General features: G+C 43.7%; 1 protein-coding gene across 1 annotated transcript in view; it reads right to left on the bottom strand.

The window, feature by feature from the left end:
• LOC311212585 (glypican-5-like) overlaps positions 1 to 19,393 on the bottom strand; it is a 368,484-nt gene extending 349,091 nt beyond the window's left edge. The window contains exon 1 of the mRNA XM_084292068.1: positions 19,136 to 19,393. Coding sequence (XP_084148194.1) covers positions 19,136 to 19,292 — 157 coding nt within the window. The 5' untranslated portion in view covers positions 19,293 to 19,393. The remainder of the gene's footprint in view (positions 1 to 19,135) is intronic.
• Between the last annotated feature and the right edge of the window lie 6,729 nt (positions 19,394 to 26,122).

Consider the following 26,122-nt stretch of genomic DNA (forward strand, 5'->3'; position numbering starts at 1 on the left):
GTACTACAAAAGCCTGGGTGCTGAGATTAAATTAGAGCTGATTATTTGTATCTGAGTCTTTAATAACACTGAAGCCAAAATGAATTTATCTTATCTCTCTTGTTAATGCAAAATATACTCTCCAAATAAAAAAAAAAAAAAAAAAAAAAAAAGAGGGCAGGAAGACCATACAACTCAGAGGTGACCAAGGGATATACTGCCTGAACACTACTATTGCATGGGCACTGCAGATCGCCAACAGGGGGAAAACCTAAAGGGGAAACACCTTCCTCAAGTTTAGGAGCAAAGCCATTCTGTACACCAGAAAAAAAGGCCAAAAAAAAAAAAAAAAGCATCAAAGCATCATTCATAAATAAGAGGGTAGAAGACTTATCAATAGCATTATTTCAGCAACTGATCCTGATTATTTCTCTTTAGGAAGCATACCTGCTTTCTTCAATTAGCTCCTTATTTTCTGTACCACCATAAAACAGTTTAGTTTGGAAGGGATCTCCACAAGTCATCTAGTTCAGCCCTCCCCTTAAAGCAAGTCAAACTACATCAAACTACTTCATCCAGCCAAGTTTCAAGCATCTACAAGGATAGGTGATGCCACAACTTCTTTGGGCATTTGTTCCAATATTTGACCACCATCCTCATGGTAAAAAATACATTTTAAAAAATACATTTAATCAGAACTTCCCACATTCATACTTGTATCTATTGCTTCTCATCCTATCACTGTGTGCCTTCAAGAATCTGGTTTTAATTTCTCCATTTCCTTCCAATACAGAGTTGAAGCCAGCAGTAAGACCTCCCTTAACCTTCTGAATGCACTCAGCTCTCCCAGCCTCTATTCCTATGACATGCGCTCCAGCTCCTCGCATTCCAGCCCCTGACCAGCCCTCCATGAGACTTGCTCCACTATGCCAGCATCCTTCTTATACTGGGAGCCCAAAGGTGGACAGATTCAGTCTTATGTGTCAAAAAATGAAAATTCCTGTCGCCAAGCAGCAAGCCATGCTCTTGGTAAAACAGCCCAGCACACAGCTGGCTGCCTTGGCCACATAGGCACACTGCTACCTCCTGTTAACTTCTTGTCTGCTGGGACCCTTTTCTGCAGAGCTGCTTTTTAACTGGTCAGCTGTTAAACAAGGGATCACTTCATCTCCAGTTCCCAAAAGGAGGACTCATCAAGTAATTATGGTGAATCATTATGGCAAAAAGAATCACACCTTTCTGTTCATCTGCAGTTTGACAGACAAAAAGACTTTTCATTCTAATATTTGTTCAAATTTTTACTGTAACTATTTCACTGGAACACATTCAGGGCACTGACAGGCATGGCAGAAACAATTTATGGGCTAATACAATATAGCACATGGCCAATTTGTCACATCGAATTCCCTGGCTTAAAGGAGTAGAACTGGAGCAATCCCACCCTTTCTCAATTAAACCAGGAATAGCATCCTCAGCTTGCACTTGGAGGGGGTTCTATAGCACAAGTATCTATTCATCTGTGTTTCTACACTGCAGGATCTGGGAAATTGGAGTGATGATTGAAAAAAAAAAAAAAAAAAAAGGATGAAGTATTGCTGCATTTTAAATTGCATTGCTGCAATTTAAAAAGTCACATTCAGGGCAAGAAAAATTATACTAGACTGGACCATACTGGAAAGCAACGATTCCTACTCAAAATTCCTGAAACCTTAAGGCAAGTAATACATGCCAGAGGCATCATCTATCTGCTACCTCTCCCTCATAGTTATAAAATACTTAAGGTGCCAAATTCACATAAATCTACTGATCCCTATCTGGTGTCAATCAGGCCAGTTCTGCTGAAGTCAGCTGCAGTGTGTTTTGTTGTGTTGTTTCCTTACTTTTGGTTTAAATCAGCAGAGTTTGGGGACTCCACTCTAAACTTTGGTACAAATGAAGTCTAACAGACCTTGGCCATTAAAGGTAGTTGAATTTGGATGCTTGTAAGTTCCCAAAAGCAAAGAGAGGCCTGCTATTTAGGAACAGAATGCACTCCTCTCAGAAGCTAAACATGTATTCATTTTGTTAGCTCACCATGTAACTTAACAGTGCTTTGGACACACAGCAGACATGTCAAACACCCTGCCCTGTCTTTAAATGCTGCACACACTGTAAAAGTTAACTCTGAAACGAGAAAAACACATCTTTCACAGGCACTAATCACTGCACCTCCAGAATTTTGTCAGATGGGCTGATTTGTACGAGCTGAGCTTACAGCTTCCACAGCATATTCCTGAACAAGCACTATCTAACAAGCAAGTTCAGTGAGATCTGCCCTCTAATAGCTATTATTCCTTTATATCATCACAAATTTTTCAACAGTATTTCTAAACAAAGCTCTTATCCAAAACCCGAGGTTTTAACGCTGTTACAAATGTCTTCGGAAACTCCAAGATTCATTACGCCTCAGTAACACAGAAGGTGCCAGAAGAACCTTGCATTGAGTCTGGCTCAGCTGAACAGGAGCCAACACTTTGTCCTTCTTGAGACTCATCTGTCTGGTGCAGCTGCTGCCTCAGCTAGAGGGAAATTCAGCAATTAGAAGCAACTAATTTAGGGAAGAAGGCAAAATCAAATGGAAAAGGAAACAAATTCCAACCAGGGCTCCCCCTGCAGTTGCATGAGAAAAACCCACGCTAGCACAGCCACATCAGGGAGGGGAAACGCAGCCACTGTTGGCTGACAGAAGTTTGAGAGTCCTGTCTTTATGGAGCTCGTGTGCCACAGCAGCACTAAAGCCATCACTACCTATAGCTGCAAGGCCACTCTTGAGAAACACTCATCCACAAAAACACAAACCAACTTTACCTAGCAGCAAGCACAGCTCAATCCCATTGCAGCTTTAACATTTTCACACTAGAAAGTCACTCAAAATGAATTAAACTCACCAAGCATGATAGGTGAATAATATAATGGCTACTATTGGATTTAGCAGTCTTCTAAATACCATAGTTATTATACCTCAAGTAGCACATGCCAGGAGTTACCAGAAAAATCAGCAAGCAGTGCAACAGACTGATAGGAGCACAGCATCGCACACTGCTTCAAATGAGCGCTATACATTATATAGCAACTAACCCTATAAACCTGCTCCTATGAGCAAGGGGTAAACATCCAGGTAGGCTAAAGGGAGAAGAGATTTTATTCCTCTAAATTAGCTTTAATAGTAAGAATACATAAACAAAGGATCCTTTGACATACTGTTTTAAAGCCAAAAAGCTGAAGAAATACCAAAGCAATATTGACCACAGAACCTGATTTTGTCCTTTCTCTGTTTATGCAGCATGACAGCCTACAAGCACAGCTTGGAAAGTACAAGTCATGAAAATTTCTTTTCTCTAATCCCTTGTTGTACATTAACAGAGATATTGTTTAACACGATCAGTGGACTTTACCTTCTTACTGCTATTCTAAGCTACACTGAAGCATCACTAACAGCCATGAGCAGATGTGCTCCTGGAGCTGAAATAATCAAGCCTAAGAGATAAACAACTCCAGTTTTATCAAGCACCACTTAGATGATCTACTAATGTAACTATTAGCATATGTAGCTACTTCCTACTCCAGTCAAGTCAAAAGAGCTTGCATGAGCTCAAGAGTTCTTTAGCAGACACACACACACTAAAATATATATATATATAAGTAATAATACAGGAGGACCATTTTGATTGCACTGGAATTATGCCAGCAAATCCAAGGGGGGTGGAAAACCTTGAACAAGAAAGGAAGAGGAACAGCAAGGAGCACTAGATGTCATGACTCCAGTGAGCTGGCAGCATCGGCAAGTGCCAAAGCTTGCAGGACAGCTGGAGACCATCAAGCCCTGGCCCTGATCAACTTCCAAAGCAGGGACTCTTCAAAATATACAGGTCTTAAGGGCAGCATCTGCAGAATGCAACGTTGTTAGGCCTTGCTGCTGAGTACTTTTTGTCTGTTTTTTTTCCCCTCACTTCCTTGTTTGCCCAGTTTTCACCGCTCTTGTATTCTGATTTTTTGGCCTAGTTTCCAAATCATCTCCCGCCCTACACCCTGGATTACTGCATGCCTATACTCTGTAGCTTTTGCACCTTGGCTGTACCGCATGGAACCTGCCTCATTCTGGGACCTGATGAGCAGAACATGTCTGTGCACTAAACTGGATGTCCCTCCACTCACAGAAACCTCACCCAGTGAATAGCTGGAACAGGTCCTCCTCTTCCCACTTCTCGTCCTCCTCAAACAAGGCCCTCTTCTACTGCTCTTCCCCAAAGCCTTCACTCAGCTTCCCATCTGCCTGCAAATATCTTTATTTCTTCAACCACTTGCATACCTGTGGGTTGTTTCAGTGAAGCAGTGCAGCCAGGAGACTGTTCCAGCTCCTAGGCCACAACTTCTCTGAAAACAAGAAGGAGCTGCTGCAGGTAGAGGCCTTCTCATGCCACTCATCCCCAGTTTTCCTTAGAAACTCTGGCTGCACCTGGGAGAGGCTGAAGGCAAACAGCCATTGAGGCTGTTGCTGCCGTTGTTGCTCGCCTCGTATTTGATTCTCTGATGTGGTTCCCGTGAGCACTCACTGATCTGCCACAGCACCCTCACCCAAATTATTCTTAACAGATGATTTGCCTTAATGTAAGGGATGAGAGCTTGGGAAGTGCCAGGTGCTGAGAAGGGCAAGCGTTATCTGCCTTGCCCATGGAAGAGCACAGGGATTACCACCTCCAGATCTTGTACTTCTACAGATTGACAATTAAGCAACTGCAGACAGATGCATAAAGAACATTTTGAAACAGTCTAGGTTGATAGAGGTCAATGGGTCTGTATCAAGGGGATTTATGCATTATTTACTGTAATGCCAACTCCTTCTTTTAAATTTCCTGGGACAACATATGTAATTGCAATACAGATGTGAGAGAAAAATTACAAGAACTTTCAGATATTAAAGAAGCTGCTATCACTCATCTTTCATTATACTTCATCACCTTCACAGCAGAAAATCCAATACAATCTTTCACCATCAAGAGTCATAAACACATAAAAATATTTTCTACTGGAGCCTAGTAAATCTTCCTGCCCTGTATCATCTAAAGACAACAATAAACAATTGAATTTTTTCTCTCCAGTGGGAAAGCATTTCACTGTCAGAGAACTCTGACTTGCAGTACTTCAAGGAGAGTGCCACAGAAACCACATGGTGGAAAGCCTGAACTGAAACACAGATATGTAGCTCTCTGTGGATTATAGTGTTTACAACAAAACTGAAGTTGTTTTTAAATGAAAAATGTAGGTTTCCAGCCCTGTACAGCTATAAAGAAAGCTTCTGAATGCAAATCAATAAAGGGCTGTCTGTCTAGTTCTAAAGGGAGATGAAATAAAATAGCTTTATGAAAGGTGGGAATTGCCTTATTTATTTCAACTTTGAAGCCTAACAATAATTCAGATGTTAACGCCAACAGTTTATACCAATGACAGATGACCTTTTTTGTAGGAACTGCTTCACCTGCGGTGGTAAGGATCCATATGAGGTGGCATAGTCCTGAACATTTAAAAAGTATTGATACATTCATGTTCAATTGTATTTCTTACTGTTTTTCACTACAGCTGTCAATATAAAAATCAGAACATTAGACTGGAAGGGGAAACGAAAGCAAAGAAAAATCTAAAGAAATCAAGGACTAGAAGATCTTTGGACAATAGACTCAGAAAGGGAAACCGGGACAAAGGACACCATTGGAGCAGTGAGGAAAAACAAATCCCTGATCCTGTCCTCCCCGCAGATTTGTATACTTCCATTTTTGCCATTTTCACTTGAAAGCCATACATGAAGCCAAGTGCTCAGAGAATACATTCTCTTTTCTTTAAACATGTACCATTCTTCCTTGAAGTGTTAATTTTACAGCCCCAAACCCAAATGCTTTCGACCAGTTTGGCCGTTTCTCATTCTGAAGTCAAGCGCAGAAGTTAACAGTTACAAGGAGATTTACCAGACAGTTTCTGTCAGCATTTTACCAGTATTTGAAATAATTTATTTAGGATTCCAATCTCCTTTCCATTTTATTTCTTTAGTTTTAGGAAAAAGAGGGGGGCAAAACTCTGAAAACTTAGAGAAAAGCACAATGAGCATCTTGACACTATTTACAGAAAAAAAAAAAAAAAAAAAGCCATCATTTGCAAAGCTGAACCAAAACTAAGCAAAACTAAGCAGCTGATTACTGGCTAGACACCCCTCACTACAACCAATTCTTCAACTTCATCTCCCGTGACACGGTGATTAATTAAAGCAGGCAACAGCAAGGCTACAGTATCACAAAGTCTGTGCATTGTGTTCCCTTTCTTCAGTTCCTTATGCACATAATTCCTGTGCTGTCAAGAGCAGCAATGCTGATATAAAACTAGAGTTCGTTATCATGAATTGTACCCACAGGCATTGGAAGGCAACCCAGAGCAGACAAAAGATAAAAGAGCTCAACATACATGACTGAATTTAACTAGAAATGAATACTCATTCAGGGTGAGCATTCAGAAGAAATAAAACTTGCATGCGCTGTCTCGGTGCTTTAGCCCTACACCCTTGTGCTGGGCTATTCCTTGGCACATCCACACGGCCTTGAGGGCACAGCCAGTGGGACGGTGCGGTTGATCCATGCTACACCATGTTGAAAAGTGCAGGACAATTGCACAGTACTTATTGGTTAAAAATCCCACCAGCTTGCAACAGCCATCACGCACCATGCCCCAGAAGTACCAGCTGACAGCCTCATGTGATGTACCAAAGACCCGCAGCCTGTTTCTGATGGTCTCGGCTGAACCTAGGATTTATGCTCAAATCCCTTGTTCCGTGCTGGACTGCATGAACCACATTCCCTAGAACCTAGAAAGTGGCTGAGCTCAGTGCACATGATGTGTCCCACCACCCCCTCCCAGACCCCATCAGTACGATTGCACAGAAGCCTTGCACCTCGCTGGGACACCCTGAACCAAGATAATTGAGGCAGGATCCTTTGGAATGTGCTCCAGAAGCCTTCAAGCTGAGACCACAGACTGACTACTACTGAAAACCAGGCTGAACACCTCTGATGATGAGTTGCTAGGCTTGGCAATACTAAAATACATGTTGACCTTTGGTGAGTCCCTTAGCATCCAAGCTTTGTTTCTCACATGTAAAAGAGGATAGTTACCTTTTGTTTGTTCCCTTAGATTGCTAGTAATTCCTAGTGGAGACTGCCTTTTGCCATGTGCATGTTCAGTGTCCTCTGAGAGCCTCTTTTGGATTTTGATCCTATGCACCTGTTCTATAAATTAAGAAATCATGTTTCTTCCCTTTCAGCACTAAAATAAGGCACCACTCACCGTACACCAAACTGACTGCGTTTCCCTTCTTGCTTGCATTCTTCCCTTCAGAACTAATGGTGTTACTGATGCTCCAGAGCTCATCTTTCAGGCAGCTATGCTGCTTGCACTCGATTTCCATTTGGAAAGGCCAGAGGCAGGGGGTTAGAAAGGAAGCTGGGCTGAGGTGGCAGCCATCAGAGACACAGTGGCAGCCAAGCTGACACGAGCTGGCCCTATTCAATCCCTGCTACTCAGCTAATGTCTTGGCACCTGTGATAGCGCCTCTCGAACACACTTCCCAAATGTAAGCCAACAGCCCTGCCAACAAATGACACTGACACTTTTCATCACTGTCAGGGTTCACTTCCATCAGAGAAGGACACCAAGTGCGGCAGGTACATGAGCAGCAACGGGGGAGCTCCCAGAGGGATACAGATCACAGACAGGTACCGCCAAACCACAGCTGCTTTTTGGGGAAGGCAAACGTTTGTATTGCTTGACTTATCTAGGGCAACCAGATTAAGAAGAGTAAATTTGATTGCTGCAGCTTGAAACTGAACAGGCAATTCTTTAGCCAAATACAACCCTGAGCTACTGTGAATGGTAGCAGTTTTTTTTCCAGACTTCAAAACTAAGATTAGGAGGCTCAGGTCAAGTCTTCTTAAAGTAGAAATCTCTCAAAACAACGTTTTCATCTCATTCTGTTTTAGAATTCTACTCTGTTTTGGGAAGTGAGATTTTCCATGTACTTTGTGTTCTCCTGCCTTCAGGCTCGTTACACCTCTCCTTTTAAATACCCATGTCAAATGAAGATAATTTACAAAGCACCTGCTACAGATTCTATACTTGGGAAAAGCATTCATCTTGTGTGTTGTAAGGAGGGAATACTTCAATTGCCAACACAGGGCAGCCATACAAGATCCTGGGTGCTCTTCTCCAAATATTAAGTGGCGAGCCCCCGTACCATCTGACGGCATGGCTCAGGCCCCCCAGCTCCCACATCTTGTGTTTCTGTAATGGAAGGAGAGTACGGCTCAAACACAAGACAGACAGGTTTGAGATTTCATCCTCTGACAGACTTCCAGGTCAAGTAACTTGGAGTTCAGCCATGCACTATATTTCAGACATCCCTGTTTTGGAGCGGCAGGACACAAACCCTGATCTGGAAGAGGTGGGGGTGTCTTAGTTCAGGCACAGCATCACACCAGGCATGGCTATGCTGCTTGCAGCATAGCTCTGGATTACAGCTACTTGGAGTCTACACAGGGAACAGGACTGGATCCACCCGGAGCAGTAAGCCTAGGCAACACTGGTCTCATCTGAGCCTTCCTTTTTTCTTCAGCCACAAAGCAAGAATAATTTCCCTACATCAGTTAGAATATAACATAGCTCAAGAATGAGCACACCATAACAGTGACACACAAGAACAGAGAGTTAAGGGCCGGAGCTACTCTTTACATGGAAAACTAGAGATCCTCAGACTTACCCTGGAAACACTATTTCTGCTCACAAGAGAACTAAAACTTGGGCCACCTTCCTCTGCTTTCAGTAGCTTGACATCCATCTTCTTGCCTACAGATCTGCAATACAGTTAATTACTGCCAGCAAAACCCAGGGTGAATGTCTAGATTTTCAAGCTAGGTGCTCCCCTGCAGCCCTGACACATCCTCCTTTGTACAAGCCTCCCATCTCCAGGCGTCTCCATGCTGCTGTGCTAAAGCCCTGCGCTCTTCCACTCACAGCCTTCCAAACCAACTGCTGTTGATTTTGATCACTTGAAAACTGTTTTCTCTGCATGCTCCCCTCTGTCATCACATTACAGATGTGTGAATTAGTCTTTTGCAAGAAACGGGATTATTTTGCTTGAATGAGCGTGGAATTTCACATCCCCACATTGTGTCTGCCACACAAGTCATTCTTCACAATATTCTAAAATAAGGAAGAAACTTTTCTTTGGGCTCAGGCACCAAATCAAGTTATGATGCTTAATTGGTTATCACGTCCTGAATCAACATCATTCCAGGTTAAACTAATGCACTTAACGTCAATTTGTTTTTAAAGCTCATTTGACTGCATGTATCAACGTTGCTGCGTGTACCCTAAACTTAGGTTGGACAGACTTAACCCAAAAAAAGTTTAATTCTGTATCAGTCACCAGCACAAATGCAAAGAGCACTGTTTCAGAGCAGAACAAACCCGAGCAGTTTTCATATATGTGAATGTTATAGCAAGGAAGAAGGTGTTAAGAACAAGATAAGAAGCAAAAGGCCTGTATTTTAGTGAGGGAGAGTCAGGTTTTGCATTAGGAAAAAGCAAAGCAGTAATGTAATTAAACACTGGAATACACAGCTTAAGAAAGTTGTGATCTTCTATCACTGCTTTAAACACAGCTAATCCTGCCTGCAAATAGTAGGAACGGGCCAGATGATCACTTCAGGTCCATTTCAGCACTATTTTCGATTATTCTATTCTTTCAGCAGCTCTCAACAGTGTATTTTCCTAATTACACCCAGTTTTCACCAGATTACCCTCCCTTTATTTACATTTCCTAGCACAAGCACCCAGAGCAAGCTGTTGTGGACACTAGCTCCTTTGGCGCTCCGATGCCATACCTTTTGTGAGGATTTGGCTCTTAAGATCTCTCAAGAGTAGAGCTTTAATTTCACAGCACGGATCTTGCTCATTTTACTCCATATTTACCGAGAACAAAGGGAAGACTATGCAAATGCCCTGCTACTTAGACCTGAACAAAGTGGAAGCAAACATGTAGATGTGAATGGGAGGCATAATGCTATGAAAAAACCTGCCCTTTTCAAAAGTAAAATGACTTTGTCAGGGTCCCTTTGCACTATGTGCATGGATGATTTGTGACAAAACAAAAAAGTGCTAGCCTAGCACGTCACCCATGTCAGAGATTAGAGCACTTCAAAACCCTTAGTAGTTCAAGCACTTTCTGGAACTTGAAAGGCTTTCTGAGGCGATGCTTAGCTTCTTTATGGTTTTTACGCCACTTTGATGTGCACCTAAGAGTGAGGAATCTTAATCTGAAGGATTTCTATGGAAAATACCCATTTTGTGTATACATCACAAAATCTTGTCACCCTGATTAACATGAGTCAAAAGTTGGGAAAACTTTGCACCTGATGTTAGATTCTGAGTCATTATCTTGATATCCAAGTAAGACCCCTGAATTTCCAAGCACTGAGTTACTTTCAAAAGGCTGCTCTAGTAGTAGCACTGCAGTAATATTTCTAACTATTGACAGAACACAGAGAAGTGACAGCCAGTTCTACAAACATCACTTTCTCCCATTCTCATTCCCTCCTTAAAGCTCAGATTTAAAGCTCCTTAAAGTGAAGGAACCTGTGGAAACATAACCAATTTCTCATGAGTTCCAAAATCTCTTCTCTAGTGCAAACGTGGATGTGTAAACATAAGTTTCATTCTCCCCCCCCTCACTTTACACACTTAACCCCCAGTAGCATTAATGGGAATTATGCATGCATAACGAGCAGAGAATAGTCCCCTTGTGAATGGGGCCTTTGTTGGAACAGTGAATACATTTAACCATTAACATCTAGGGATGTGCCGAACTATCCAATTTAACTAGCCACCAAACAAAGCCACCATGACCTATCTGATATTGTCAGATTCAGAACGTGGCTCTCTGAAATTTGTCTCTCATTTGTTTTTAAAGGACTTGACAGTGCTCTGCACAGCAGAACAGGGGCTCTCGCAGGACAAGCTCCCTGGGGAAGGATGGCCCTCCAGGGAGGCTGTTGCACACCCTGGCTGATGGAGAAAGCAAGTAATTAGCAAGCAAGACCAAAAATCTCTACATACCTATTTCAAATGCAGATATACATTCAACATCAGTATTAATGGAAATATAGTAAGAACACAGAAAGGAAGAATATGTCACAGAATCACTTAAGCAGGCTAAAAACTACAGATCAAAAGATGGGAAAGGCTAATTAAAGACCACTTCTAGGGAGAAAAAATTGCTGTCTGCTACAGCTGTGAAGTTCCTGGTTACACTCGGGGTTTTACTCCATGCTTTAGTTATCAAAATGCAAGACAGAACCTGAGGATATTATATGTATTAAAGGTTTTTCCTGAGAATTTTGAGCCTACAAGGTAGGAAATACACTAAACGATATCATCTATGAGATTTAAAATTCCTCCATTATTTTAAGTGCTTTCTATATTCTTTGAATTAGCGCCTTGAAATTTCATAAGTGAAAACTTTATACATTAATCATGCATGTATAAGTACACTATGAATGTCATTAATAACCATCCTTTAAAACTGATGTACTGGAAAGAGTAAAATAGATGGATTTATTCTCATAACAGCATATGCATAGTGCTTACCCATAATGAGAGAAACTTGTTGTTACTCTGCTATAAATCATCTGCTAAATACTGCAAAGGCATTTGGTGCTGTACAGACTTGGAGCCTCAAGGGAGGCCAAAATAGTCAAGCACTCTCTAGAATTCATCTGTAAGATTGCTAGGACAAACCCTTGGCTTACCTATGCACTACCTTGTACAAAAGAGTTGACCTTTAATCCAGAGCAAGCCTTGGGGTGCTACCCTACTACAGAATTGCAGACACCTCTCACTTCAGGAGTAAACCCACCAGAGACAGCTACGTGTCTGCTGAAGAGTGCCATAAGGCAGTGGAGTTTATTACACTGCATTTCTATGCTATTTAGTTGCCATCAGAAGCCACTAGACTACGTGACTTGACATGGAATTGGCAGTCCTGTCAACCACCTAAGTTTCATTTGACACCCTACACTGGCGACACAAAAATCGTCCTCGTGTTCTTCCATGGGGTGGAAGAACCAGTGTGTCCAAGCACCAGTGTTGGTAACACAGTTCAGACACAACGGTATCCATATGCCAACATTGCTACAGGAAATATTTAGCTCTTGAAAAGGACAAAATACACCCCTAACACAGGACAACTGGTATCTATCAAGCAGAGCAGTTTGGCACCCAGTCCTACCACCCTTATTCTATAAGCGCAGGCCAGTTCCCTATCCAGACTCTCCCAGTCCAGTTCATACATACTCTCTTAACACACCTGGACCAACAGAAGTCCACCCAGGGTCATGAAGGACATATAAAAGCAGAGAAAATCCTCGACCTCCTAAGTCTGCACTGTGTAACCCTGTGGACCTATCTCATGGCCTGGGCTCAGGTTACATTTGTAGATCCAAAAGGGGTAAGATACTGGTCAGAAGTATTTTAATTTTTTCCAAAGAATGTATTGCCTCAAAAGAAATAATTAAATCTTAAGTGGTTTGCAGACTTGCATCTTTAACATACTAAATCATTAAATGTTAGCTAGGAGGCTCATCTCATCCACTGATGCTGCTTAGAAATTACCTTAATGTGAATGAAACAAGAAGCTCTTCATAAATATCAGGATGATTCTACCATATTAAGTAGCGATACCTAATCAAGGTGACAGAGATTGAGAGACTGAGTATAAATCTTGTGTCATGGGCTTGGCTGCTGTTTGGAAATTGATTCTGATCCATCAAAATTTGTGTTTTCCCCTAGAAGCATACGTCGTGCTCTAAACTGGTAAGTGATGAGTATCTATTTGAAGTATTATTAAACATATGCCTCTTTATCATGTCAGTTTATGCTTTCATGGGAGAACGATTAAATTAGAAAGACTTTACAATGCTTGGAACAGTAGCTCTAGTTTTATACCACCTAAAAACAAAATCATTTTTAAAAAGAAATCCATTTTCCTGCCCAGGATGCCTTTCACACATATCCTTGCTTTTTACAGATCTCAGGTTCATGCCCATTTTCATGATTAATCTTTACAAAAGCTTTTACTCATTTTGATGTATTTATTTTATCGATTTATATAGCAATTATTATCATGCCAACTTGGTTTCCACTTACCACATCACTGCCTTTTCATTACTACTGCTCTGTGCTTAAAAACTTACTGCCCAGCCCTGCAGTACTGGGGGGCAGGGATGACAATTTTTGGTTACTTCCACATTTACAGAAGGAAAACTTCAATGGCAGTTAAGGAGCTACAGAGACAGCTCTCGAGAGTCACCTCAATTTTGAGGACAGGTTGTTTCTGACTAAGCTTGTTCTCCATATTGAGATCCAGTTCAACACCAGAATCACCAGGATCTTGAGGTGGCCATAAAATAAATAGAACAATAATCACAACATTTTCCTCAGAGACTTTTGAGGAAAAGAATAAACCACTTGAATTGCAAGTGTGTTTGGCTCTTCCCCTCTACTCAGTTTGATGACAAGGTTGCATGCTGGGGGCGGGAGTCAATTCTCTGCTGACTTTTAGATTCCTTCTCAAGATGTTTACAGGAAAGTTTGATGTGAGTAACTAAGCCAGTCTTCTGCTCACCTGGACCAAACGCTCACCCGAATCACCGAGGACACACTTTTTCTGCCAGTAATGGATATGAGTACTCGAGGTTTCCATCTGGCAGCAAAACAGTGATTCCATCTTTATGAGGCACTAAGTAAGTTTAAACAGATTTTTTTTGCGTATAGATTGCTCCCGGGAGGGCATTACAGAGTGGGCAGCTGGTCCCACGTCAAACAAATTTAAAGCATGGGAAAAGAAGAGGAAAAAGAAGAGAAATAAAGAGAAGGAAAGATATTACCACTGGCTTAAGCCTTGCTACAGTCATTGCCAGCTTTAGGTTAACACTTCTCGTGACAACCTGAGCCTGAAGAGGGCTATAAAATCCCAGGAAGATTAATGGAGGAAGCATCCTTACTCCAGAGGAGCTGCAGGTTACAGAAATGTAACTTTTTCTGCTCAGAAAATCTGTCACAGCAAGAGCAGTCTATAGCCTGTGACTGCTCAGATACTCAGGGAAGCCTGCTGTCTCCTTGGGACTTCCTCTGGAAGAGAAGAGGGAGGGATGGATGACTTTCAGGTTCAGCTTCCAAGTCATCAGAAACCAAGATAAATTCTAGTGTTTTTCCTAGCATAAAGAAATAATTACATGGAAGACAGCCTGAAGAAATGAAGGTACCTAACTGATACCCTTGTCCAGCTGCAGTCTGCTTCCCTTTCCTGGCAGCTTTTCAGCTAAACCCCTCAACATAATGTACCGTGACACAGCCAACAGAGAGGGAAATTGAGGCACCACTGACCTCATCTTCAGCTATTTCTGAGTGACAAAGATGGGAGCAGAATCCATCTGACACTGAACCAGTGCACTCCCTCCAGTGGGTCAACAGCCCGTGACTTTAAGCCAGCATGAAGCCTGTACGTCCATAAATACACAAATACTAATTGTCATGGGAAGTAAGGGTGTGCCATATAAGAAAACCTTTCCATTACAAGCAAGGACATTTCACTAGCTTGTTATAGCTATCAGCCGTGAGAATACAGTTATATTTTCTACAAGAAAAGGAAACCTCATGGAAATAATTATTTTGTGCCCTTTCTTAATATCTTAACCACCCTACTCTCGTTCTAAGCATTAATGTGACCGTGCTAATCAGCACCCTTGTCCCCCAGATACACCACGCTAACCGAACACAGTGCTGCCCAGCCAAGCATGCGGGTTGACAGTAAACCCCAGCAGAAATTGTAGTTTACACTCCTCCTGACGGGACAACAACTTTCCAGAGCCAATAAAGCAAGTACATTTCACATCTGGCACGCACCAGACTTATGAGTGACTTTGACACAATGCTGCTGTGAGCAAAATGTGTTTCAGCACTGCACCTTTACTGGGGGAATTACAGCGTTCTCATTAAGATGATAGAAATAAAGAGCTGAGAGGTAATAAAAGAGAAAAATCAACAAGAAACTAAAGTGTGGTATGACTTATTCCATAATAAAATGGTTAGTTTAATAGATATTCTTGGATATATTCAAAAATGGATCCAGCTCATGCTCCCTTCTCCAAACGCAAAGGGAGCTGCAAGAACCACATGCAGCAAGGAGCCTCTGGTAGGAATCTAGGGCTTTCCTGTTGCTGTTCAGAAAGTAAAATAGTTTTAATGCATACATTGTTAATGCGTGTCCAGTTCTGCTACGAGACATTCAGTACATGCACATGGTAATGAACTCTGCTGCTGATTTAAGGTGCAGGATGACAGCAGAGAATAAAGAAGCCTTTAATAGGACAAAATCTGCCCTTCAGAAGTGAGTCTCTGAGCTCAAGCTGGGCAGCTTCTGTGCTCTTTGTAAAGCAGCAGAGCAGCAAAAGAAGCAAACCGTCCTTTAGGTCGTCCTCAACACGATTATTATGGAGGAGGTAAAGATTTTCTAGAACTCCTTCATGAGTGACAAACATCTTTCTTGCTTACCCAATTCTTCTCTCCACAACTTACCATACATTTACAGATTTTATTTTTCATGATCATACAGTAGTCAAAAAGCAAAAGAGACAAGACTAGACATAGATGAAGATTTTCTCGTTACATGATTAGCAAAGGAAACGAGCACTACTTTTGGGATGGTTCAGCTACAATTCACTGCCCACAGAGGAGTCAGAGACTCCAGTTGGGTTCATTCAGTTTTCCTTGTGTGAATTTGGAAGCAGCAACAGCCAGCCACCACTGCACTCAGTGCCATGGAAAAGCCCATAAATAAACAGCACTTTAAACACAGCCTGTGCCTACGTGCAGTTCCACTGTAATACAACCCAGGGCTCGCAGGGTATCACTGAGTACAGCCCCATGTCTGGGAGGAATACCGTACGTAGCAGTAAGCATCAGATTTGAGGTATCTAGACTCTCTGGAACCAAAGGCTTAGTTCCTTGGCAGGATTCACGCAGTCCTTCACCCTTTGAGACAGCATATAATTCTCTCTCCTCAAAAAGTTCACCAAGGAGCTCCTACAAAAACATCCCAGCTCAGCCTGTGATTATCAAAGTACAAGAGCAGGAACATATGACCTCATTTTCCAATTGAGGGGAAGACACAAAAAGCCCTCCCTCTGAATCCCAGCCAAGGCAGCAGTACCTCTACCTGACCAAGCTGTTTGCTATCTGCTGCAAATTACCCTTGAAACAGTCGGCGTTCGTTCCAGAAAAGGAGGCTACCGGAGAGCATTACAGACTCCATTAGCTGAAGAGAAAATCTTACAGACAGGTCAAGGAGATCTGCTGCTCAAAAATACCTGTTGTTTGGGCTGCTTTTTCAATCCATGGCAAAACACTCTTCTGCCTTAGTCCTGCACTTGTTCATGGACTAGATTTCGCTAGAGTGGTAAAATATTTCATGTCACTTGGCAAGACTACGGAAGAGACTTTTAAGGGGAGGATCCTGGGCCTACCTAAGAGCTCTCTCTTCAGGAGGTGCTGGTTTTCAGAGAGGCTGCTGCCAGGTTCATGTCATACTTTAGGAACAACAGCACTTTTCTGCAGGAGCCTTCCTCCTTCTTAGCATATGTTATGGCAGAGGCTGCCAGGTCCCACTGAGGCTGCTGTCCCTGTCCAAGCTCACCAGCGCCGGGCAGCCTGCGGCCTGCCTGCAGCCCACATGCCAACAGGGCAGGCAGCTAGCGGTCCCCATCAAGCTGGGATCCCAGATCCAGCCGTGTGCGACTTCAGCACCGCAACCACCACTCATACCACAGGAGGGTGTAGCCTACAAACTCTCCCCAGGATCTGGAGTCAGTAACTTTATTAAGTGTGAAACAGGCGCCGCCCCTCAGAGGAGACAGAAAATCACCACCTGACAGCCTCTGAGGGCTTCTTCTGCCCGCGCCCCTCTCCCCAGCCCAGACGCTGATTTTCCTGCAGGATATAAGAACTTAATAATCCTTAAGACTTTAACCTCTGTAAGATTTGTTTTACTAGCCAATAAATACTGCCTTGAGATTAGCTAAGGGCTTTCAACACCTTTGTTACTGAAAATACTTAGTAAACAGACAACAGGACTGCAAAAGTTCAATTTTCTAGAGAAAACAAGCCAAAACCCACATGCAGACAGCTGAGGAGCGTCCCAGTGCACACGCAGTCTGGCCTTTGCTCTGCAGCAACACCCCCAGCTGCCCTCCGCTCCCCTCTTCTCCTTCATCCTCAGCCAAGCACTGCTCGAAGTCTTCAGGGGAGATGCTTCAACATCCACGTGTTGTTAAAGGCTTGAACAAAATAAGCTTCGGAGTCCTACTGCGTGTGTGGTGGGGCATACTAAGATATACGCACTGATAACAGCTGCCAGATGAAAACACTGGAAAACACTTCAATGCTTAATTATAAGAGGGCACAAGGCAGGAGGCATTACTGCCTGGCAAGAGGTATCATTAAAGCACGCGAGCTCTAGTGGAGCTGAGTGTACTTAACAAACAGGGAAGATCAATACGCACTACTTTTCCTTAGCTCTGCTCCAATCATCCTCTTCAAAGAAACCTTTATGAGAGCTACAATTTACAAGCGTGTTACCCTCTCTCACCTTCTCTCATGCTATTTATTTTCTGAGAGCTTGTTACTCAATTGGAAGGCTTGGTACGACATTAAAAACAGCAAAGCATCACAGCATCTGTGTCTTCCTTCTGGAAGGGCATGATTTCCCCCAAGTTTCATTTACAGTACTAGAGTTTGATTACATTGATTTTTTTATACTTCCTATAAAAGTTTGAAGAACTTCTCCCAGGAATAGCTCAGGAAAGAGAGTTAAGCGTGTAACAAAATGGATGAAAAGCCTTGTTTTACCGCTTTTTTACTAGCTTTCACATTTAGCTCTCAAAGATAAATGTGATCTGATGTCTCTATCAGCACATGAGAACAGCAACAATAACTCAAGCTTCAGAACGATGTTCCCGCAAACCTCCTCTTGCCACAAAGTAAGGAATAACTCCTTGCTTGCAGACAACTTTTCAGCCACATGTCATCTTGACTGCTTTACGCGAAGAGAAGGTAAAGATCACCAGCTCCATGGAGTCATTTGCAGCCATATAGAGCTGTCTATGATCAGAGCGATGGCCGATCAAACCTTGTCCCTGAGACAGAAACCTATGCCAGAAAACATATCCAAAGCTCATTTGAGGTAAGAAGTCTCTCCATCAACCTCAGCAAGCTTTGAACTGCTTTAAAAAATAAAACAAAATATGAAAGCTATGACCCAAACTGACAGTTATCCCACCACACACCTACAAGCAACAGAGCTAGCAAGAGGCAGCTACAGGCTGCTGTACACGAACCTGACAGTCTGCTTTTTTATTCCAATTCTTGCTAAGATTTTCTTAAAACACGTGGAAGCCAGGGATGTGCCTTCATTACCTAGACAGATATATGGTCATTCATAAGACTGAAAACATTTTTTGACATTGTGAAGCACTTCGTTCCTTTACGATGGGTAGAAGAGGGCAATTCCAAAAGAAACCTTTAGTTACATGCAACTTTCCCGTTTCGCCGCTGTCACCCACTGTACACAAAGGCAGAGGGGCGCAGCACACCGCTCGGCAGCTCCAACAAGCAGGGAATAAGGCAGGCTCGTTGCCCTGCCGGGCGCAGGCTGAGCTCTGCTCATCGCTCCGCGAGGTTCCCCCCGCGGGGCAGCCCGTGCCGGGGAGCTCCTCCTCATCCACAACTTGCAGCGCCTTCGCTCCCCAGCCTGCCGGCAACGCGAGCGGTCCTCGGCGGCTCTCTCGGCAACTCGCCTGCAGGGAACGCGACCTGCCTGGAAGCACCTCGCTGCCCCAGGTCCCGACTCAAACCTCGCCGCGGTCTGAACAAGAGGCGGCGGGGCCGGACACAGCCCGGCACGGCCCCCCCGGGCGCTACCTGCGCCCCCATTCCCTCCCTCCCTCCCTCCCTCCCTCCTCGCACTGACCGGCCGTGGGCACGTCGGGGACCAGCTTGAGGGGCCCGATCTGCCGCAGCTGGAAAGCCGTCCGCACTTCGTGGCAGCTGGGCGCCTTGCCCGCCGCCAGCCCCGCCGCCGCCAGCAGCCACAGCCCCAGCAGCCCGCGGCTCCCGCCGGCGGCCATCTCGCACCCAGCGGCCGGGCCGGGCCGTGTGCGGGCGGCGGGGGCGGCCGCGAGTCCCGGCCCCTGCCGCTGCCCCGGGCCCGGCTCCTGCTCCAGCTCCGGTCGCCTCCCTCTCTCCCTTGCCTCCCTCCCTCCCGCCCCCCCCCCCCCCGACCCGCGCCCCGCCCGCCGGCCGGCTCGGGGAGGGCCGGAGCCCACGGGGGGAGCGGCGCCGGGAGCCGGGCGGGGGGCGCCGGGCCCCGGGGGCGGCGCCGGGCTCGGGGAAAGTTGGCGGGGCGGGGGGCTGCGGAAGGCAGCGGTGGGTGGGCTCTGGGGGACAGGTAGGCGGCCCTGCCTCGGCCCGGTGGCTCTTAGCACGGGAAGCTGGCTAGGAAATGCATCAGCAAGTAGTCCAAGCGCACCGTTCCTGGGGACGAGGCAACAAAGCAAGCCCTGAGGTGGTCCCTTGCTTTTGGACCTGTGCAGGGAAAAACAAACCAAACAAACACAACAAAGCCCTTGTAGCTCCTTCAGGACCTCACCTGTGTGCTGCGCTGACTGCCTGGTACTCTCCAGGTAGCTGGGGTCACCATCACAGCTCTTTTGCCATCCTTTTACCACCCTACGCGTGCCGTGGGATCAGCAGCTTTCCAACATGCTTCAGCAGACAACTTCCAACCTTAAGCAACCTCTGGCATTTTCCACCTCACAAAAACACGGTTTCCAGAGGAGCAAACCCCAAGACGTCTCCCACAAACAGCGGAATTTGCACAGAACCTTTCAGGCATATGGGAGCCCGTTACGAGCTACGAGCATGACTATTGTTTGAGGCCATTATGTCTGATTTCGTTAAGGTTGCTTGCAACCCTCAAGATGCTTCTAACATGCTCCTGAAGCAACAGGGGAGCCCACCTGCAGCTAACTCAACCATTACACATTCCCATAGGATGTACTGGGAGGCTGAGCTCGATGCTGTCAATAGTTGTCTTAGTTGGATTTTAATAGCTAGAAGTGTAAATCCTTTAAGCAATTTGCTGGTATCTGTTCCTATCAAGCCAGCACAAGATGCATACTCCTTCTTGGGAAGTAAAACACACTTTGATGCAGAACATCTAAACTTGCAAATGAAAACAACGTGGAGCAACAAGCCAGACACTTGGCTCCTACATCCAAAAGCAGAAAAGAAGTCACCTTAGACAACAACCGCTCACACGGGTCAGAGCAGCAGCTCTTTGCTTGTCCTGCAGCTCTCAAAGCTGACAGCAAAAGCCCAGGACACTGGAGAAAAAGATGCACCCCAAAGGAACCCACAGACCAACCCAAAATATCTTTGTTTTCAGCTCAGGATCAGTTGTACTGCCAGCAAAGCTTAAGTTAGCACACCGGGCTAGACCCCAAATCCGGGTCTGACAGGTGACAGGTGGATGAAAGAGAGGAGGGAATAAGCAGCACCGGTGACAGAAGGCTGAGCGTGGTGCGGAGCAGCATCCCAGCTACCTCCACCCACTGTCCAGCGTGTGGTTTTAAGGACCCAAGGAAAAGCACCAAGTTGCCACGCTTGGGTTTTGTTCAACCTCGGGTGCGATCCTAAAGGCTGTGTGTGCAGACAATACTGCCATTGACTGCAGCAGGAGCTCTGCCAGAAAAGAAACGGCAGGATGATGGATCTGACGAGTAATTTATTTGACGAATAACAGCATTATTTGGCATATACATTATTCTATGAATAATGTCTAATCAGTCCTGTGCAAGGGCCTGAGGCTTTTCATTCGGTGGGATTTTTGCCATTGTTTTCAGTGGGTGGCAAGCTCAAAGCACAAATTGCTAATCCTTTCCTAAGGTGGCTGTTACTTCATCACCTCATCTTTATATGATGGGTGCTCTTTTCCTCACCTCTCTTTTTTTGGGGGGTCTGCTAAGTCATTTCACTTATGTATACTTTTTTTTTTTTTTAAATTGGTTCTCCTGTTGTTAGTAGAGGGCAGACCATTACATTGCCACTATCTCCAGTTCCCCTCCTCTCCTCAAAACGCCGCTAAGGAGCCTGAATTATACACAAATACAACACAGCATAGTGTCAGGGAACTGGAATGTCTGTATATACATTGGTTACTTCGATACATAAGGAAACGTTTATGTTTCTAATGGTTTTGTAATAACTATATTGAAAGGCATGAATTAAGGATAGCCTGTTACAATTTTCAGGCTGGAGTCTGACTTTTTCCCCCCTCTGGCAAAAAGTATAGATTGCTGCACATTTTTTGAATATAGGTTTTTGTCACTAATTATAATGTTCCCTTTTCGTTCTTTTTTTTTTTTTTTTTTTTTTTTTTTTAATGTAGGATAGATAAGAAAAAGGGAAAGTTTGTGTCTAATTTTGGAAACGGATATTTCTCAAACACAGAAGTACCGGAACACATACGTAAAGATACACAATTATAAAATAAATGTGCTACAGCACGCTGCTTGGAGCCAGCTGTACCGATGAGATGGTTGCTAGTACCTGTCCGTGCTGAGACACAGGTGCTGTGTGGGCACCCACATGCACAGCCCACAGCTAAGGGTCAGCCTCGCTGCCAGCCCCGTGGCTCTGCAAGCAGCCACGCATCTCTGCTGACACCGTGCTGCTGATCAGTCCAACCTCTTGGCACCAAGGAGCATGCCAAAGAGCTAATTAAACCCACTCTGACCGCATAAAGCCCCAGGAGCCTTAGGTAGGTGTTCCCCCTGCGAAACGATGAGCAGCACGGGTGTTGTACCTGCACACAGCCGACTTCCAAGGGAGCTAAGATCACCACACAGGCCTAACACAGTGGACCCCAAGCAATGGAGGTCCTCCAAAATTCCTGCAAAACACATGCTCCACATTCAGCAGAGCAGTCAGTTTGACTTCAGTGGAAGCAGTCAGGTGCTTAATGGCAAACACATGCCTAAGTGCTCTGCTGGAAGAGGGCTGGAGATAACAGAAGAGGTATTTAACCAATTATTGTACATGACGCTATTATGCTTCAACAATTTGCCTGGAACCATCACAGTTTACCTTGTCAACAGGTGTCTTTTGTTTTTCACAAATGAATATTTATTACTGTACATCATTGAGAACTATATCAGTACTTCTTACAATGAATAGCAATATAAATCTGCCCAAACAATCCGCTCAGACTTAATCCTGCTAAAGTGACCACAATACTCAGCGTGAGCTTTGGATGTGTAAGAAAAGCTGGGATCAGGTCTGGGATAAAGGTTTTGTGTGCCTGCTGCCTCAGCCCTCCTCTTGTTGAATATAGCTGGAGTTGTGCCAGTGATTTCAATGGAAGCTGGACTAATTCCCTTCTGTTTAAGATAAGCTCATCTCCAACACTGGACTTGCCACCAATGGGACTTGATGGGCACACAGTCTGCTTTCACCAATTCAGCTGACAGAGTGATGCCTTACTGTGTGCACTTTTAGCCATTCAAAAAATAAAATAAAATAAAGCTAGCAATCTAGTCTTTACAGCCTTAGTTTATCTTTAGAGGCCCAGCTTTCCAAAGAACATGGTGTAGCGAAGCACCCGAGGAACTCAGTTGACTCCTTGAAAGTCAAAGTAAGGGACCTGGTTAAGTCACCGGAATGAGCCTGAACCAGAAGCCAATTTTCATTTAAAAAATTTAATCAGCCTCAAAGGAAAATGAAAATCCTTTGCTCAGAAGAATCCATATTAAGACAAGTTTATTTTTTTTTATTTTTTTTCTCCTAAGAAAATTAAGTTGATTTTCTGAAGACTATGAAGACTATATTTCAAGTCAGAGCAAACTTTTAAAGCTGAGCATGAAATTTTAAATATAGATTTTAATAGTAAAAAGCAGTCATGCATTAAATATTCATAGCCATACAAAGACTAAAAGCACTGATAGAAAATTGTTGCTCGTAATTCTACTCAAAATTTTCTTATACTGTTGAAGTGACGAGCACTATGAAACTAATAGAAAAATTACCAGCATAAACCCTATCATTCTGGTTTTTATTTGGAGATTCCATTTCCTTCTCTTCTCATTCGGTCCAAGTAGTGAGCACAATGCAAACAAGTATGCTGCCATACCATGAATTGTTTCCTGTGCTATATGCACTCCACACGGAAAAAATGTGTGCAGACCTTTTTGATGGTCAGCATGCAGTATTCCTGCACTGCCTCATTATTTCATGGGTATTTTTTGCTTTACCAGACAGACCTATTCAAATGCATAGTTTAAAAATGCCTGCTGTACTTTTGTTTTTTTTTTTTTTTTCTGAGGAAAAGAAAAAAACATGCCTGAAAGGCACAGCTGTTAGCTATACCATAACACTTTTTTTTTTTCCCCAAATTTATTGGACCACCAACCAACACAAGATCTATGAAAGAAATACAATTGTTGAAGAAGAAAAAAAAAATGAAAAAAATAAAAAAAAAAAAAGAAAAGCCCAGCGAGCCAGGACAGCCACTAGTTAGGAGAAAGCCATGAGGGCTGAACAAGGCTTGGCCTTAAATATCCTACAGGCAATGCTGAAGAGGCTTCCACGTTTTCATCATTACCTATAATTTCCTTTGAAGAATGTGAGGACAACTATTTTGGCTCAGACCAAAAATTGTTTAGCCTGTTGACTCATCTCATCTGGCAGAGACCCAAGCTACTATGCTTTTTTAGAGATTGCACCATGTACAACAAACCAGAATTTTCCCTCTCTAGAAAATGGTCTCAGATCACATACCTAGGCCACCACAGAATGTTATGTAAAACACATAACATTCTCTGATAGCAGCTGAGACTCCTCTAATGTCCAGGAAATATCTTGGAAGTATCCTTTATCATAAAATGATTGCCCAGAGAAGAGGGAGTCTTAAAATCTCACTGGAGATGTAAAGGTGAAAGAAGCCCATAAAGCTTTTAATACTCAGCAGTGCAGCATCTTCCAGGGCCGATAGCCAGTGTAAAGCATGAGAAACATGACATCAAGTTAAGAAGGAGCCTTCCAACCTCAACTGTACTACTACTGTGTGAGTTGTTATTCCTAACGCACCCTGGGTGCTGAGCAGCTGAGATGAAGAACATAAGTGTCCTTATCTGCATGGCTCAGCCTACAGATTAATTTAATTGGGACAAGCAAGAAGTTTCCAGATTTACTCATGTGAGAAGCTACCGCACTGCCCAAGGGAAATCAAGTAGCTTACTCAAAGGGTATGGATTGCATAATGCACCATACTTCAAAAGACTAACAATACAAATGGAGGCTTGTTATTAAGGAAGCCACTGGCTTGCTTCATGCCTTCCAGAAGTTCCCCTGCCCAACAAGACAGCCATATCCTAACAAACACCAGAAATTCACAGCTAGCTCGATCAACACCAACACCGAACTTACAGTGCTAAGAAACACAGCACACAGACATCCCGTCTGCCCTCAAGGCAATAGTTCAGGTGTGAAATACCACAGCAGTAAACCAGCACCTAATGCATGATTGCCCATGGGTGCTGCTGTCCTAAGAAGCGTGGCAACCCTAGCCTGCCTCCAGGCTCCCTGCCTTGCCTTTCTCATGAGGTGTGCGGGTAGGTCCAGAGGGGAAACCCAGACACGACTCCTGAGCAGAAACCTGCTGACATTTTAAGGATGTCCATCTCTGGCAATCACTGAAAGTCACGTTTTGCTCTCTAGAACTGCCCAACAGGCCTAGATGCACAGGACAGGGCCTCCCCTGCAGGTTGTGACAGGGCACACATGGTCTGTTGAGCCATTGTAATGCAATTAAAATTACAAAATAGGGCTTCCAGAGTGACCGGCATACACCATCACATTTAAAGTGCCAGATTTAACCTTAAATATATGTGTCAAAAATGCCTATAATTTCTGATAACTTTACAAGAACTCTTGACTGTTTCCTCCCTGACAGGTAAAAATCACAACACACTAGACTGTTAAAACTGCAATTTTTTAGAAGCTTTGGAATTCATCAAATCTGGTCTTCTAAGGAAAATAGTGCTCTTATTCAAAGGCTTATGGTATGGAACAAATTCACCATCTAAAATTACAATTGCATAAAAAACTAAAAAGGTGACATAATACAAGTGTGAATAGAATCATTATAATGCTTATAATAGCTTTCTCTAGCAGAACAAAATGCCTCAACTTTCATTTGTCTAGCCGGACACTCAGAAAAGATGATTTTTAACTATGTGTCAGAATTTGAAGTTAATTAAAACTAATTGCCTGCTGTACTGTAAGCGATGCCACTGCATTTTCAAATAACTCCGTTTCCATGGGATAATTTAGTTAACACCAATGTCTCATCTACTGAATTCTGGGCTTGCCTTAATTGTATTGTTCAAGTTGTTTATCTTTCCTCTTTGCCTCACAACTTTACATAAAATGTCAAAAACAGCAAAGTTCATAGCTAAGATTGACGCTTTATCAACACAAGAAAAAGCATCCTAGATTATAAACTACTTTATCAAAATAAATTAACTCCTTGGACACCTCACGTTACAGTTCCCACTAGCCACCACTTTCTGTCCTCAGAATGCTTATGTATGTGTTCAGCTTCAGAGAAAGTCCTCATAGCCCAGGACCAGTGTGCCTCTTAACTGGCAGAGCAGCATTCATTATCACTACCATATGGGCATGAGCTGAAGTAGATCTCTGTAGTGAGAACTAGCATACAGCCAGGAAACACACTGCTGCTACTCACACAACACTAGCATATCTGCAGACCTTTTCAGCTTTGTGTCCAGTTTTCAAGTCTCCACGTGCTGGATAACATACAATGGGAGCATCTCCTCTCTTCACAGGGAGGGTACAAAGAATACGAACCCTGGGTTAAAGAAGGGCAAACGTGCCCAGG

This window comes from Netta rufina, assembly GCF_964035555.1.
Source record: "Netta rufina genome assembly, chromosome: 9".
In the NCBI taxonomy this organism is placed as follows: domain Eukaryota; kingdom Metazoa; phylum Chordata; class Aves; order Anseriformes; family Anatidae; genus Netta; species Netta rufina.